The sequence below is a fragment of the Agelaius tricolor genome, unplaced genomic scaffold (assembly GCF_023055355.1).
Source record: "Agelaius tricolor isolate 1412-34295 unplaced genomic scaffold, bAgeTri1.0.p SCAF_2, whole genome shotgun sequence".
Taxonomy (NCBI): Eukaryota; Metazoa; Chordata; class Aves; order Passeriformes; family Icteridae; genus Agelaius; species Agelaius tricolor.
Window position 1 is genome coordinate 10,918,044 of NW_027269262.1, and position 16,936 is coordinate 10,934,979.

At 38.5% G+C, this 16,936-nt stretch overlaps 1 protein-coding gene across 3 annotated transcripts in view; it reads right to left on the minus strand.

Moving 5' to 3' along the window:
- CDYL (chromodomain Y like) overlaps positions 1-16,936 on the minus strand; it is a 105,631-nt gene that overhangs the window by 55,067 nt on the left and 33,628 nt on the right. For 2 of the 3 annotated variants that reach the window (XR_011683345.1, XM_071452694.1), the window contains exon 2: positions 3,035-3,701. The exons of the other annotated variant lie outside the window; for it this stretch is intronic. Coding sequence is in view for 1 of the 2 variants with exons in the window: in XM_071452694.1 (XP_071308795.1) it covers positions 3,035-3,701 (667 nt within the window). In the remaining variant the exon portion in view is untranslated. The remainder of the gene's footprint in view (positions 1-3,034; positions 3,702-16,936) is intronic. 3 annotated transcript variants of the gene reach the window in all.

Consider the following 16,936-nt stretch of genomic DNA (forward strand, 5'->3'; position numbering starts at 1 on the left):
CAACAGACTAAACACTGAGCAGTTTCACATCCTGAGCGAGGACTGAAAGATCAACCTGAGTCACACTACTAAACAGTCATAGCACCACACTCAAAATCAGGAACACTGTTTTCATATTAAACTTTGGATTATTTTCCATTATTACTTTAAAAAAATGTAATTCAGTTTTAATTTTAAAAGTAGTCTAAATTTTTTTTGAAGTGCAATCTGTATTTTTCTAGAATCTTTCAAAATTATGCTTTATGACTAGTGATTTCTGTTTTGACTAATTAAGTTTACCAAGAAAAACATCTTGATAAAAAATTCCTAAACCAGCTCAAGTAAGAAGCTATTTTTCAAAACATGCTTTTGTATTCCTGACAGCATCCTCCTAGTGGTAGTAGGAATTCTTAAAATTAACAGAAGGTGTATGTGGAGGAGGTGGGATGTTTGGAAAGAGTGCTCCAAATGCCAGCTCTATCATCTGTATTATTAATATGTCAGATCTGGTGCACATGAAGATGCATTTCTGTGCAATGAATACCCCTCATGATATATGATTCCTGAGGTCATGCTGAAAATGTGATGAGGTGTCCATTTAAGACTGAAGGAATGTCCTGAGTAAGGAGCAAAACAGGATCCTGAACTGCAGCAGCTCCATGCAGGGGAGGGAAGCACCTATTTACTACACTTTTAATGAGTTGCAGTGTGAAGTTAAAAATAAAAGCAGCAAGAAGAATGCATCTTCAAGGAGTGAAAAGACAGCAAATGTGTCAGCTCAGGAAGCTCCAAGGCCTAGAAGACAGGGCTGTCTCTCTTTGCTTCTCCCTAAATAAATCCACTCAGGCCACACATAATGGCTGAGTTGGAGCCTGGGCTTCCATGAGGAAAATACATCAAAGAAATCCGGAAAAGTTAGGAAGAGAGACTGATGTCAGAGAAGTGCAAAGTATTTTTCTTTTACAACTTTTTTTCCAAGTTTTATAATTCCAGAAATACTGCATGATTGGAAGGTTACCTCCAAAAGTGTTGCAGGTGAACAAAATAAAACCCCAATAAATATGGATATTTAGCATCCATTTCCCAGCAGATATGCACAGCTCAGCTTGGGGATTGGAGTGGAAAGCCTCAGTTAATGCACTGATATGCCTCCAGCAGCAGACAGAAGGTGGAACATATTGTGTATGTTTCATCATCCACGTATTGTGACTATCTCCTTGGCTCTCCTTTTCTGATCTACACCTTTAGGATCTGGTGAACACGTAAGTGTGAGAAAACTCTTGTATTGTCATCAACCCTAGAGCCAGTCAACAGCTTTCCTTGTTAGCTGCCCAGACTAATGCCTGGAAGAGTTGAAGGAGGTGGTGGCAGTTGAGGAAATTTTCACACAGCAGTGAAACAGGAACAAATCTCACCCAACACCTTCTGTGTCACTCCCTTTCCCCTGCAGGCCTTTCTGCTTCCATCTGATGCCCTGTCACTGGGCCCTTGCCATACCACTATTACCAAAGTGAGAGGCTGGTGGGAAAGATTTAATCTGATCTACCCAAAAAGATCCTTCATGCCCCAGGTATATTTTTCCTGGATGCCATGAGGCAAAAAAATGAGATGCCAAAGGCAGAACTTACCAATCAAGTCACTAGGAAGCCCGCCATACTCCAAAACACCTATTAACTATCATAAAACCATCCCATGCAAAAACACACTCCTCTACCTCACCTACTCAGAGAACTCTCATCCTGGCATCTCTTGCATCTTCCCCTTCAGCTTTGTTTACATCCTTTGAGATTTGCATTCCTTCTTTAGCCCATGCAAAGCAAGAGATATTCCTGGCATCTGTGTGTGCATTGCCATGGTTACCTAGTTCATCTGCAGCAAGATGGGTTGGTCCATGACCTGACACTGCAGCTCCAGGAACACATTCCTCCCTTGTCCACTGCTTCTCAACCTCTCTGGCTGCAGCTGTTCTTTTGGAAAATCTCAACGCAAGCAACAGTGGGGTACCCAACACAAACTCTCCCAAAGTCTCTAGCACGTTTTTTCCCTATCCAGTGTCTCTAAGTGTGTTTTTTGGCAGGTCCAGTCCTTGAAAAATTCCAGACAATTTTTCCAGCAAGCTGTCATCAATAGCACACCTGCACATTTGACCTGCTGCATTTTATTTGAGGGTGCAGTCTTTACTTGAAAATTTAGACTTGGAAATTGAGCCTCCAAAGCCTGCCTATGAGAACACTTGTGACCACACAGCCAAGTCTGTCAGGGAAGAACAAAGGTTTGGGGCACAACAATAAGGACCAAGAAATCTTAAACAATGGTCTCAGCTGGATGAGGGACAGCTCGCTCCTAGAAGGGCAGTTTAGGTTACTTTGGTGTCACAAATTTTACAGTACAAATTGAATTAACTGTGACCTACTTAGATATTAGCAAGCCAGACATCACTCTTAAATAAGTGTTCAATATCAAATGAGGTATAAACAACAAAATATTGATAAAATATAATGAAAACAAATTTCAATCCAGGCAGAAGGCATATGTATTTCCACAACTGGCTCAAGTTTTCACAGAAACAAAGCTTATTAACTTTGTTTTTTAAGCAACATCACTCACTCTCACAGGTTTTTTTCTCCAGGCAATATTTATAACAAAATAGATATATTAACTGTTATGAAGAATCCTTGTTCACACCATTCATCTCTTCCCATAATAAAGGTTTGTAATATTCATACCAAATTTGACCTATTTAAATAAACTTAAAGCAATGATGTAATATCTGGAAATGGTACACTAAATACGTGTACCACACAATGTCAAGGCAAACACAGATGTATCTGATGGTGATTCTGAAAACACAAATACCAATAAACTTCTGCAAGGAAACCAAAAGCTGTAAATTCGAAATTCATTTGTAGTTATATAGTTACGTAAAATAAAGTGAAGTTCTCCAGACTTGATTTAGTGTGGCTGGAACAGAGTGGGTAATTTGTCTGCATCTCAACTGCAAAAAAACTCCAGTCAAATGAAAAATCACCACCAAAATGATGACTTGTACACCTACCTTTTCCATTTATTGTTAATGCTGATGCAATTGTGGCTGTTACTGGCACTGGCAATTGTGGCACTAATGGATGTATCCTTGGTCGGCTCCCCATCCTAGCACGCTCTGCACCAGGTCCTAACAAAGCTCCCACAGGTTTTTCTGCTGCTACTTCTGGTGCTACAGAGTCATCTTGATCTTGCTCTATATGGTCCATTTTATCTGGGCTTTCATTCTGGAAGCCATCAACTGTTGTCCGGCTCTTAATTGGACTTTTGGGCACTAGGATTTTAATACCTGATTTTGCAAGGTCCATATTTTTACGTCCAGAAAGCGACGGTGAATTGTTTTTCCGGAACTTCTGTGTGGCAGAAAAAAGTTGACTATTTTTTGACTCGTGTTCTTTAGTCATAACTAAAGATTTAGAAGATGTCTTTGAAAAAGAACTATTGGTAGATCTAGAAATTTGTTTTCTGGCATTATTTGGAGAGGTCCTGTTTGTCCTGGTTAATGTGCTTTCTTTCTGCTTTTCATTGTGGCGTCTGTTAAATTCATGTATATATTCCTCACAATTGACAAGGTGCTGTTCTGGCTCCCAAGTATCATCCTCGCTGTCGTATCCTTTCCATCGCACCAAATACTCTGTTTTTCCTTTCTTGTTTTTCCTCTTGTCAACAATTCTCTCTACCTGTTAAAAATCAAAAATAAGCATTAGGCATGGGGAGATAGACAACTCAAGAGAGTGACATGCATGTAAATAATTTGTTAAGTGTAGACAGATTATAAAATAGTCTTGTCGTTTTGTAATCTGTACCATAGTTCTATAGTATTACAGTCCTTAACTGCTGACTGGAAATCCTTTGCTTTAAACTTTAGATTATTACTTTTATCTCAAAAACATGTTCCAGAATATCAAAATTGTTCTTCACTAAGTATTTTGCATGCACAAGAATCTGAATATGACAGTTTAAAACTGACAATCAGCACTGGCCTCAGAGAAGCTCTTGCACCAACTTCAATGTGGACATGATTTCCCTCTCTCAATATAGAAGTCATGTTTAAATATGCTGTATAAATACAGGGTGTTTACCTTACCAAACTTATCTATTTGATATTGTTTGAATAATTTGCTTGCTTAGCATAAGGCATATGTGAGAATCTCTCACTTACAATGAGCTAACCTTTAGCTATCAGGGACAATATGGAACACCTTAGGAACTGGGGCAAATTCAGACAATATTTTTTAGAGACTTCTTGTGAAAACAGAATTTGTTTTTGTCAGAGCCTTTGATACACATACTTGAACAAATTACCATGCCTCACTTATCTGCAAACAGAGATTATATTTATGTCACAAGTATTAAGCATGCACATTCTATAACTACATGTGGAACCCATGGGCTGGAGGAATTCAGGCAGTGGGGTGAAGCAGGCAGGGCAGACAGCAGCAGCTGCAGGGACAGAGGCTCATGCCTCAGACTAAAACTTATGCCAATCATGCTAATCCTGTGGAAAGGGAATTCTTTTACTGAAAAAGATATAAGTGCAAAGCTAGTCTTAGGGTTTCCCCTTCTTATTTCATTTTTTCTACCCAGGCTGATTCTTCTGGTAAATCCTCCATCCCACTTCATTTCAGTTATGGGACTGATACAGCTTTCTTACTCATCTCTCTCTTCTTTTTGGTAATAAAAAAAGGCAGGTGTTTGGGACCATTATTTATTAATTTAACTCCCAGCCCTTCATGAAAAAATCCATGCATAGAAGCTGAGATCACACCTACCTAGAAGAACCTCTGAAGAAAGAGTGACATTTACAGGAGTGGCATTAACCCAAATGGAATGTCTACAGAACAGTTTAGAAGGATGGGAGGAAAGTACAAGGACCTATGGTGCACATATAAACAGTGTACATAAATGGTATATGGTTCATTACCAAATCACATGACTGCTGACAACAGATCTTCTCAAGAGTGCATCTCAATTTTACATGTGGCATGCTATCATAATGTACTCCCTGGTTTTCAACAGTAAGGTGAAATGATTACTATTATTATAATCTCAGCAGCAACATAAGGACATACCCTACAACTGCATGTGATACCCTGCAGGCGTTGTACTGTGTCATCAGGCTGTTGCTCAGCTCTGTCTGCACAGGTCTTAAAAAAACTCAACCAAATAAACACAAAAATAAGAATCAAATATAAGCAAGCTCCACTTTTGCCTTGTTAATCTGTTCAATGCATTCTATAGAGAGATATGAAATATAAATTGTCCAAATTTTATTTAAAATCTTAAAATGCATTAAAACTATTTTAATTATGATTATTTAACTTTCTAGTAGTTACTGGGATTAAAAAACCATGCAGCTAGAAAAATGAAACTTGTTTTTCCACAAAACTATTTAAAGACAGCTTAAAAGAAAATGCGACTCCAAGAATTGAAGAAAGTCACGACAGAGAAACATGCCTTCAATTTTTTCTTAGTAGAGACTGAGTAAAAAGACCTTCAAATATTAAGTCAGAAATGTTAAATTAAAAACTAAGAACAAAATCATGAATCAAACTTCCTATCTTGTCAAAAAAGCAGTTACTGCTAGTCTTGCTTATCCTCTCTGCCTCTCTTGACCTTCTAAAATAGACTTTAAGAGCACGATTCTCAGAGAAATATCTCTACTACTACCAAGGTATTTTTATTCTCTAGTACAAAATCATTGTAATGAACAGCATCAATTATTGAGCACAAAGTCCTACCACTGTCTTTCAGTACTGAAAGGCCACCCATTAAGGACATGCCCTTTTCAAGTAGGAAGCCATCCCTGTCATCCAAAAAAACAGATACCTTGCAGAGATAATAGATGAACTCTAGAACACGAGACACAAAAATCCATTCTTAACCTGATGATTTATGGAGCAAGCAGAAATGCATAAAGAAAACAGTTATATTTAGCTGTATTGTCCAAGCCTGCAACAAAACCTACTTTGACATTGCTCTTTTTGATTAAAAGGATTTTTTTTGTAACTCTTCATTTTTTCTTGAATACATCTTTTTATTTTCATGTTTTATTTACAGCACAAAATTTACAAGAATTAACCTGTGATACACAATTTATCATGCAGATTCAGAGCTTTAGTGAGGGACTTCTTTTTTGGATTGAGTCTGTTTGGTTAGTCTGACTCCCCTAGAAGCACTTGAAAAGCTGCTCAGGAATATTCTGCCTCAATACTTTTGCTGATGATAACAGCTACATAAGTGTTTCTCACCCAGAGCTGGGAGCAAGATACATCCTTTGCCATAATCACACTAGAAATGCTGACTAGTACTTTGTGACAACTACCATTTTTACAGTGTCCCATGCCCTGCCCCATACCATGGCCTTGTACTTATTTTTAGAGATTACAAGGTTCTGTACTGCAGGATTTGCCATTAATGGTTAGTTTTCAAGTGTTGTATAAGAATCACAACAGAAGACAAAATAACATAAAAAGATAAAACAGGTGTGAGGGAAAGTTATCAGGCAAACTACCTGGGTGGTAAAAAAAATAACATCTCCCAGTTTATTTTAGCATGCTAAGTTATCACTTTCCCCACCTGGGGGGTACTGATCAATGACACTCAAAAACTCGGGCAGCAGAAGAACTGACAGAAAAACAATGAGCTGCTCAGAGGTATAATCCAACACTGAAACGCCAAATTATAATCCCACCAACCACAACTATACCTGAGATTTTCCATCTGTAAAATGGTAAATTTCTCTTCCTTCCACAAACGTGGTAAAATTGGTTCATGCTTGCTCTCCCTCCCTGAGGATTTTAATTGCTTTTATTACCAAATTATACACAATTTACACTCAAAAAACTTCCCAACAAATGAACAAACAAACAAAAGTTTGCATGGTTGCAGGCTGAAGTGCTGTCTGGCTACAGCTGCACCAGGTGAAAATGACAACACTGCAACTCCTCCCTGTCCTGTGCTCAGAGACAACAGCTCCTCCCCATCTGCCAGCACAACTTCTTCTATAATTATTCCCTAATGTAGTTCTGCCAAAGTGACCTGGTTTAGATATTAAGAATACCTGAGTTAATGTAGGCATCCTGAAATAACTGGTTTGGAGAGCAGCCACATATGCAGTATTTTCTGACACATCTAAAAGGACTGCAACTTTCAACAGAGGACAACAAACACCTATAGGCTGGACTGGTCCAGTAACCTCATTGTCAGGAAAAGAGCATGCATTCTTAAACCCTGATGAAAGCTTCTTAGTTCAGGTCACTAAAAGTAAGCATGAAATTCAAAAGAATATTCTCAATCTAAAGCACTATCATTTAGGCACATTTGTAAATTCAATATAAGGCATGCTCTCAGTCACTGTACATGTGTGTATATATATATATATAAAAATATATATATAAAAGATCATACTTTGAACATTTGAAGAAATTAAACTAAAAGTACATCTGTTGGTGGGTGAGAAGGCAAAAAACAGAAAGACCAAAATGAACATATGTGGGCAGGTAAATATTCAATGAGTATTGCCTTGTTTATAATAAATCCACTGTGCATTCCCATCATGTTCCTTTCTGTCCTCACACTCGTGTCAGGCTAAATTAATTTAAAATTTACAGAATATAATCTATTGGACTTCATACTCTACCTGCTGTCTGTAAAATATAGGAGAAGGCCTTGTTCTGTTAGCTGAAGGCTATGTTTACATTACTGTTTTTGTTCAGAGCAGTAGTGCAATTTGGAAGCAAATCCTTCCCTCCTCTGCAATATTCCTGCTTACTGTCGAATGGTTTTATTCACAGACCAGTTTTGGTATACAGGATGTGGATTCTTTAAGGAGAAATATAAACTGGAAATGGAAATGTACCAATGCATCTGTCACGCTTCAACCCCTAAGGGGGCACACATAGATCCAAGCAAGTAACACCTCTGAACAGTTTCAATACATGTAGTGGCATGGATATTTGATCCTGAGGGGCACCACTAAATCTAGTCCAAAATAAAAGTGCTGCACAGCAGAATATGTAGAGGTGGGGGCCACAGCACCAACTGCTCACTCTACTGATTTTCTCCACTTGAGCCAAATTACTTCTGGAGATATTCCCCAAGTCAGAGACAGAAAGCTGGAATAAATGCTAGTCTTACATGACATCTGTATGCACCACAAGTGAACAGTCACCCTTTCTTGAACTGGACACTATTTCATACACAAATGGGACCTAAATGAGGTCCTAATCCCCCATAAGCAATCAGCAATGTTTACAAGTGGTTGTATCTTCCATTTATTAAAATCTTGCAGAAGTCAATGATAAAAAGTATTCAAATACTTCTTATTGTAAATAAAATAAATGCATTCTACATTAAAAAATCAACTAATAAATAGCAGCATACCACACAAAAACCATTAAGTGCCATGTTTTGCTTAAAGTAGTTTTGGGGAAACAGTTATTCAAAAAGATTTGGTGAGGATGTCAAAACACACCTGAAGGTCTGTAAAATGAGCACTAAAATCTTATTTTACACATTTTAATAGAAAATACATAATTTCCCATAGGATGACTTAAGACCAAGTCAGAGTATTGCTCACTGCAATAGTTAGCACCAGCAGGGAAATCTGAAAAACAGCTTAACATACACATAGAATATCAAAAATAGATATTGTATAGAAAAGAATGTAAAAAACCAATATTGTATGTCTTAAGATCAAATAGCATCATAAAGAAATTACACCAGGATATCATATAAATCCAAGAGTTCACCTTCACTGCAGCTGCACGTTGCTCCATTGACAGGAGCCTGGGAGAGCACACATAAGGCCGCTGCCACATGCTCCGGAGCTGACTGATTTGATTAGCAGAACAGACTGATTGGATTAGCAGCCGATGAATTGCTGTAAACTGAGCTGCTGCATCCTTACAGCGTGACTGACCTGAGTGTCTGTGCAGCACAGCACTGGCCATGGTGAGGCTGTATTACATATATATTGTTCTGGAAGCCAGAGCTGTACAAAATAAATGTGGATCAGATGTGGGCAGATTACTGCCTTTCTGTCAAATGAGCTTCAGCAGATGATGCAGTTTTTGTGTTGCTTTTGTGACAGCTCTGCGATGAGGGATGATACCTGATCTGGCCCAATAATAAGGCCTGATAATACAGAGTCCAACAACTCGACTGTCTTCAGACAGTCGGTACCAGCAGGATGAGTTCATACAGGATCATCACTTCCCAACCCACAGCCACTCCCAACCTCCTTTGGAGGCAGCAGTGAGCGCAGAGGGATTTGAACATATTCACATCTATGAGCAGGAGTCCCATAAGGGACTAATGCACTTCTTGTGGTCCTTCATGCTAGCAGTGCAATAAAGCGAACTGCATAGCTCAACCCTCCTTTCAAAAATTTAACAGCTGTACTAAAACAAATATTAAGATTTCTCTTTTTCCCAAGCTCTATTTCAATCAAAGGCTGTCCATTTCTTTAGGATTCCTGGACACAAGTCATGCAAGAGCTAACTTTGAGGCTATCTGTAACATTCAATTAATACAGTGGCCTGTGGGTTGTAACTCACATTTTAATTCACCCTCTATATAAATTTCTTATCAAGTTGCATATAAAATTTCAACTGTCTCAGTGAAGCGCATTATTTATCATCAGCTTAGGTTTTACATCCTCTCATGGTCTTAGCAAAGACAACAGACAAAACAGTTTAATTACTGCATATTCATTAATGCCAGTGATTCCGGGGAATCACAGCTATGGTGCACGCCATGCCTGGCTGCACAGCCACCTCCTGAAAAAGCATTTCAGGAAGTTTTATACTTGTACCTACATTAAACAAACTAATCACTGTATGTGCAACTCCTTTATGACGTATTCAAAAGTGCAGATCACAATCAGAAAGCACATCTTTGTAAGAAGCCTTTTCTGTACAGGACATCAGGGAAACGGGTGTGGAGGGAGAACCTGTGACAAAGTCACTTTGCTTTAGAGAATTAACTCCCTGGATAAACAGTTTGCCTGAGACTTACTTCCTCACAAGTCACCAGTGATGATTGATGCTAAACTGTGAGCCTCACAGATCTTTCCAGATATAATTTACAGAGAAATAGTTACAACAGTTGCAATGCAAGTTACAGCCTACTGCAGAATTCATCAACTGCTTTACCCTAATTAGAGTTACCTAGCTATTGCAAGAATGCTTAGAAAATCTTAATCTCATTTCATCAACTCACTGTTCACTGTTCACTTTTTATTTACACCAAGGTAAGACAGACATACATTTTCTACTTTGCACAAATGAAATCAGAATGAAAATCCATGCAAAGCTGGTAATATCTGTACAAACATAATATAAACAATTAGCTGCAACAATGGATTCTTACCAAACACACACTGTTTGCCTCCTTAAGAAATAAGAACAAGTAGCATCAAATAGGTTTATCATCTTGAATGGAAAAAGTCCTAATCAGAATAAACTATTAAAAACCACTAGCACTGAATTTAAGACACACATTTTTGGCAGTCAAAGCTATTACATAAGTATTACTATGTTTATTAAGTCACTAAAAATTTTATCATTTCTAGAAGATTTCAGCATCATCCACATATAGAACGCCAAATGAAATTCTTCCCATCTTCAATTCATTTGTAAAAGCTACATGTTAGGAGGCAAATCCTGGATGCTTTTTTTCCCAGAAGTAAATATTCTGTCTGCACTTGCCAAATTCTCTTGCTTGTATCTCTCCACTGCAGTACAAAAAGTGAAGAACCAAAACTTGGTGCTACCAATGTTTTGCTAAACAAAAAAAATTTAGACAACTGAAATGCATACTTATTATTGGCAATTCTGGCAACATGAAAAACTCTCAACCAAAGATGCCCATATTTTGGGTATGATAATTTGTGAAAATGTAGAAATAATCTAAAGCTACCTCACAGCTTCAACAGCTTGACAACTATTTACTTAAAGGATAAGGCCAACAGAAATATTGTCACTTTGTCCTTCAGCAAGAATAATAAAGACTTTGTCAATATTAAGCACCAGGACTACCAACTTGCTTTCAAAGCAGGAGAAACTGGACCTTCAACAGTGCTTGATTACAAATGACTGATAAAGATTCAAAATATTTTATCTAAAAAGAGTGTCTTAAGGAGAGAGCAGGTCACAGCAAAACTGTACTCCAAGTGTTAGAGAACACCTTGCCACAGCTAAGCAAACTTCAGAAATGGGAATTGTAAGAAAGAGGAGCAAAAAAAGAAAATCATAGGACAGATGAAGAGAGAACTTGGTACACTGTAGTCAATTTATCAAATTTCATTTAATTCTACAACAGTTTCATCTACCAACACCAAGCAAGGCTTTTCAGCAGCCTACTGCCTAGAAGCACCAGTGACAAGTCTGCTACTGTGAAGCTGACTACACCTCAGTAAGAAGGGACGCAGACCTCAGCTCTTAGAAGCTTATTCAGTAGCAGTCTCTTTTCCCTTTCTCCTCTTAGAGGTCTGGAGATGTTAGTTCTAAATATAGTAGCAAGAGCTTTCTTTGGAATCACTTCATCCAAGAAGGCACAATACACACTTAGGGCCTCCTACCTGGCTCCTCTCCCTCTTGCATCAAAAGCTTATTTCCATAAGAAATAAAGCTCCTAGACACAAGACCATGACTGAATTTTTGTTTTCAAATACAAAGATGCTAAAAAATTCTAAATTACAGTTAAGAACAACATTATTTGCTGGCTCCTTCTGTATTTCTTACCTCAATGCCAACATGTCTTAGAGGAATGTGTGTCCCTGGTCACTCTACTTGCAATAGGACTTCTCTCAATACTTGATCTAGAAAAGCTGGTGATACAGAACTTTCCCCTAACTAATCAACCTCAGTGCTTGCACAGCTGCCTCTTAGTTGTGACATTCTATTTCGTTAAGAGATTTATTAGCAGATGAACTATTTTTTCCAGATGGAAAAAGGCATTTCTCTGTTTGGGTCTCAAGTATCTCCATCTTTAGTCTGAACCTAAACTCATTTCTTATTTAATATCACTGCAGCTTCCATGACTATACTCTCCCATTCACTTTTGTAACCAGGCTGTGGGGTACAAATAAAGCTGTGGGATTGCTGGTAACTGTGCTTGGCAAAGATTCTTCCAAATTTCAATGTTTTAAAGTTTATTCATAAAACAAGTTCTATAGTGTTCATCCATGGTGTACCTTCCTATCAACAACAACAACAACAACAAAGACTCAGAGTACAGACAAATGCATTCATAATCTTCACACATAATTAGCTTTTTACCAGGCCTGCACATTGCACATGAGTAGTACAAGTTCTACTACAAGCAGTAAGGTATGTATTCAAATTACTTTCTCATTTCACCAGTATTTGTAACTTCCTAAGCTTTATTCTTCAAACATGCCAATCAGAAATAAACTACCCTACACTGCATCACTGGTTTTAACACACATATACCTCCTGCTAGTGTAATTTGCATGAAGACACATTCCCAATAATCACCATTTTCCTGAAATGCATCTAATGCTTACATACATTTTAACATCAAATCACTAATTACTCAACCTAACACATTATACTGATATTAAAACTCCTGAATCAAAGGGATTGATGATTAAGATTGGTTTCTGTTGTCTTTTGAAAATATGCACTGTCTTAAGCTCTGTTACTTACTGATCCTCCCTCATGCTTTGGAAAGAAGAACAAAACAGAAGAAGCAAAGTGTTTTAGGCTTGGAAAATGTCAGCTTCATCAACAGCAGCTTTTGTTGAGGTAATTAAAGTCATCTTTCAATAATTCAGATTTTTTTTAGAAAAGCTGGGTAGCAGCAACTTCTCTGTTACATGGTTAACATGAATTTCTGAAGCAACATACATATAAAAACCTTCTCCATAAGCATCTTCTATTTCCGCAACCTGGAATGAAGCAGGATAAGGAAAAACACATGTAGTTTCCTAGAACTGGGTAATAAAATATTTTAAAAGGTTATTTTTTACTCAAACCACTTCTTGAACATTATTTTTCTGCAGAAACAGTGGCTGTAGCATGAAGTAGCCACTGAACTCTTGATAAAACACTTAAAGATTGTGCCCTTTAAGGTCACAACATAGATACTAAAGCAACCTGAACTATTTGTACTGCAGATTTTGCCACTGCTCTTTAAAGTCTGTGAATAGGCAGAGCTTCTACCCATAAAAGGACCACAATTGAAGTCTCCACTTAGGCAGAAATGATACAGCACTGAAACTTGCTAAAGTTCACTCCTCAAGAGCAAAGGAACCAAGAGTTACCTTCTACAAGCACAAATGTCATTCTCTGTCTGCATTCCAGTCTTTCCCTCTGCACAGATGTCATATATATAAGATAATCTGCCAACTTTCTAATGTAACTACAAAAATATGGTAAACAAACTATCCCCTGCTTTTTGCAGAGGAAGAACATATTGTTCTGTATTTTCCTCCAGCTATGGATACTATATTGGCTTCTGGTGTATCCTTACCCACCTGCTGGGCTTCTTTTGTTCTTTGGAAAACAATAAAATCATCTCTCATGCTGTCTCCTTCAGTTTTGGTTGCTTTACATTCTTTTCCCTCTGTCCCTGTGTGCATATGATATTGCTATTTGCAGTGCTTTTCCTAATCCCACATCACAGTTTGCTCTCCAAGATATGCCTTGAGGATTACTTTCCTCATAATTTTATAAGGTAATGGTGTATGAAACCCTTACTCAGTTCTCTGCAAAATAACACTTATTTTAAAAAAATTTAAAATCATCATGTTCACTTCAATCTAAGCAGTTCTTCGTAGTACAACAACTGTTCACAAAAATCAGGTTTTATTATATAGAAGGTATTTCAATTTAGACCCAAAATTTTCTTTTTGCCTTAGTTATTTCAATGATAAATCTAAAATTATTTCTATAGTGTAGAGAATAAACAACTGCCTCACCTCCTTCTTTAGGAAACAGACAATTTCACTAACTTGAGGTGTGCATGGAGAATCAAGACTTAGGCATGTAATACACTGGCATCTATCTTCCCCTCCTCTGTGTCTTTTCATACTGAAGTCAGTTTAAATACACACTGTAATTGGGAACACTTTTTTACTTAAGAGCTGTCTTTTATATATAAGACCCTAGCCATATTGCTCTTTCTCCATCCAAAAAACCCTGATATCCAAAGTAATACCACAAAGAGAATCCGAGAATTTAGAGGGCATTATCTTCACATTGCAACATAAGCATTATTTATAGTTGCCTGCACTGAGAAACAGTCACCACAGGCCAGTGTCACCAGCAGGGAGCTCCCCTTCAGAGACAGCTATAAAACCTCTTTCCTACAGAAGCAATGCCAGTTGGTTTCTTTGCACAAAGAAGTCCTCAAATTCACGGTAGCTCAGCCAAGGTTGAGCCAGTTGGCCTCCCAAACTTCTCACCTTGGTAATCTCTGCCTCCGTAAAATAGAGATGATTCATTTAGAAGCAAGTTTCCAAATTACAGGAATATGGCATCATAGTTATTTTTTCATAACCCAGTTACAGTAACATTGAAATATAAAAGCACATCTTAATTTCTTTAAAATTTTCCTGGAAGGACAGGTGAGAACTCCTTTTTTTTCTATACATTTGTCTTTATGCTTAGCATTATTAGTGTATCCAAAGAATTTATACTGCAAATTCCTTGTCAAGTGTTTGTCTGTTTATAGAAATAGTCACATTTTAAAGACATTTGGAATTCAGAATCTTCATTAAAACAGATACTTTCCCTTTTATCAGGTGCTGTTAATTAATCTAGTCATTTGTTGTCAATGCCCAGTACCATCTGTAAATTCCAAATAGCTAGTGATTAACTTGAATATATTTTAAAGAATAACTTTAAAAAACATGTTTGTATATAAGAGGTCTTCTGTGATCATTTTGGATTGCATTTTTAATACTTTAGCACCATAGTATACTCAGCACAGGATGTCATCTTATCTCTACAGTTACTAAAAATTAAACTAAATTAATTCATATTGTTACCGTTACAGAAGTGGTACAGAGAACAGAATTTAGTCTCTAAAACAAATGCACAAATTTAGATGCAATCCAAAGCACTAGTGTGTGTATAAATGGATTTCCTGAAAACAGGAAAGTACAGTGTCCAGACGACTGTACTTTACCATGTAGCTCATGAGACTGCATCTTCCACACCTTGCTACTTGAGTAACCCAAAAATTCAGATTTTTCCTTGCTATTTTTATAATTACTAATCAGTCACCAAGATATGGATAATGGCCAGACCATTCAGTGGATAAAGCATTGGCAGGATGGCCACATGCAAAGAGTTGCAGTCAATGGCCCGATGTCCCTGAGGAGACCAGTGACAAGTGGTGCCCCTGAGGAGTCAGTCCTGAGACCAATGCTGGTCAATATCTTTGTCAGTGACATGGACAGTGGGACCAAGGGCACCCTCAACAAGTTTGCTGATGTCACCAAGCTGTGTGGGGTGGTTGGTATGCAGGAGAGGAAGGGATGGCATCCAGAGGGACCCAGACAGGCTGGAGAGCTGGGCCTGTGCAAACCTCATGAGGTTTAACAAAATCAAATGCAGGGTCCTACACATGGGTCAGGGCAATCCCAGAAACACCCACAGGTTGGGCAGAGAAGTGACTGGGAGCAGCCCTGAGGAGAAGAACTTGGTGGGGGTGGCTGACAAAAAACTCAACATGAGCTGACAGTGTGTGTGGTCACAGCCCCGAAAGAAGGTGGTGTCCTGGGCTGCATCCAAAGGAGACTGGCTAAAAGGCTGATGGAAGTGATTCTTCCACTCTATGCTTCTCTCATGAGGCACCACTTGGAACACTGCATACAGTGCTGGGGCCCTCAACATAAGGAGATGGAACTGTTGGAACAAGTTCAGAGGAAGATCACAAAGTTGATAAGAGGACTGGAGAAGGTAGAGAACAGGCTAAGGAGGTTATCACAGAGTATTCTCAGCTGGAAGGGTCATCAACTCCAATTCCTGGCCGTGCACAGCACCAACCCCAAGGCTCACACCATGTACCTGAGAGCACTGTCAGTACACTTCTTGAACTCTGCCAGGCTTGGGGCTGTGACCACTTCCCTGCAGAGCCTGTTCCAGTGCTCAACCACCCTCTGGGTGAAGAAAAGTTTTGTTATATCTAACCTAAACTGCCCCAGACAGAACTCCAGGCCATTCCTGTCACTAGGCACCACAGGGAAGAGATCAGAGTCTGGCCCTTCTCTTCCCCTTGTAAAGGAAGCTTTACACTGCTGTGAGATCACCCCTCAGTTTCCTCTTCTCCAGGATGAACAGACCAAGTGGCCTGAGCCACTCCTCATATGGCTTTCCCTCTAGATCAGTTAAAATCTTGATTGAGGAGAGTTCAGCCTGTAGAAGAGACGGTTGCATGGAGATCTCACAGCAGCCTTCCAGTAGCTGAAAAGGCCCTACAGGGAGACCGGAGAGGGACTCTTCATCAGGAACTGTCGACAGGACAAGGAGTAATGGGTACAAACTGAAAGAAGAGAAATTTGGGTTAGAGATACAGAAGAAATTCTTTACTGTGAGGGTGGTGAGGCAATGAAACAGATCCCCAGTCCCTGGTTCGTGACCAGGCTGGACAGGGCTTTGAGCAGCCTGGTCTAGTGAAAGGAAGGAAGGAACCTCCACAGCTACAGGGTTAGAACTACATGATCTTTGTGATTCCTTCAAAAGGAAATTATTCTATGATTCTACATATATCACTGACTAATTTAGATTTTCATTTTAAATCTATGACTTTTATAATATTGAGTGACATTAGTCATGCCATCAATGGGAAATAGATTTTTTTAGCTCAAGTAAAACAGTTAAGTGTTAGGTGAAGTTAAACAACCTTTAATAGCTCTTCCAACTTTTTTCTTTAAAAAAGT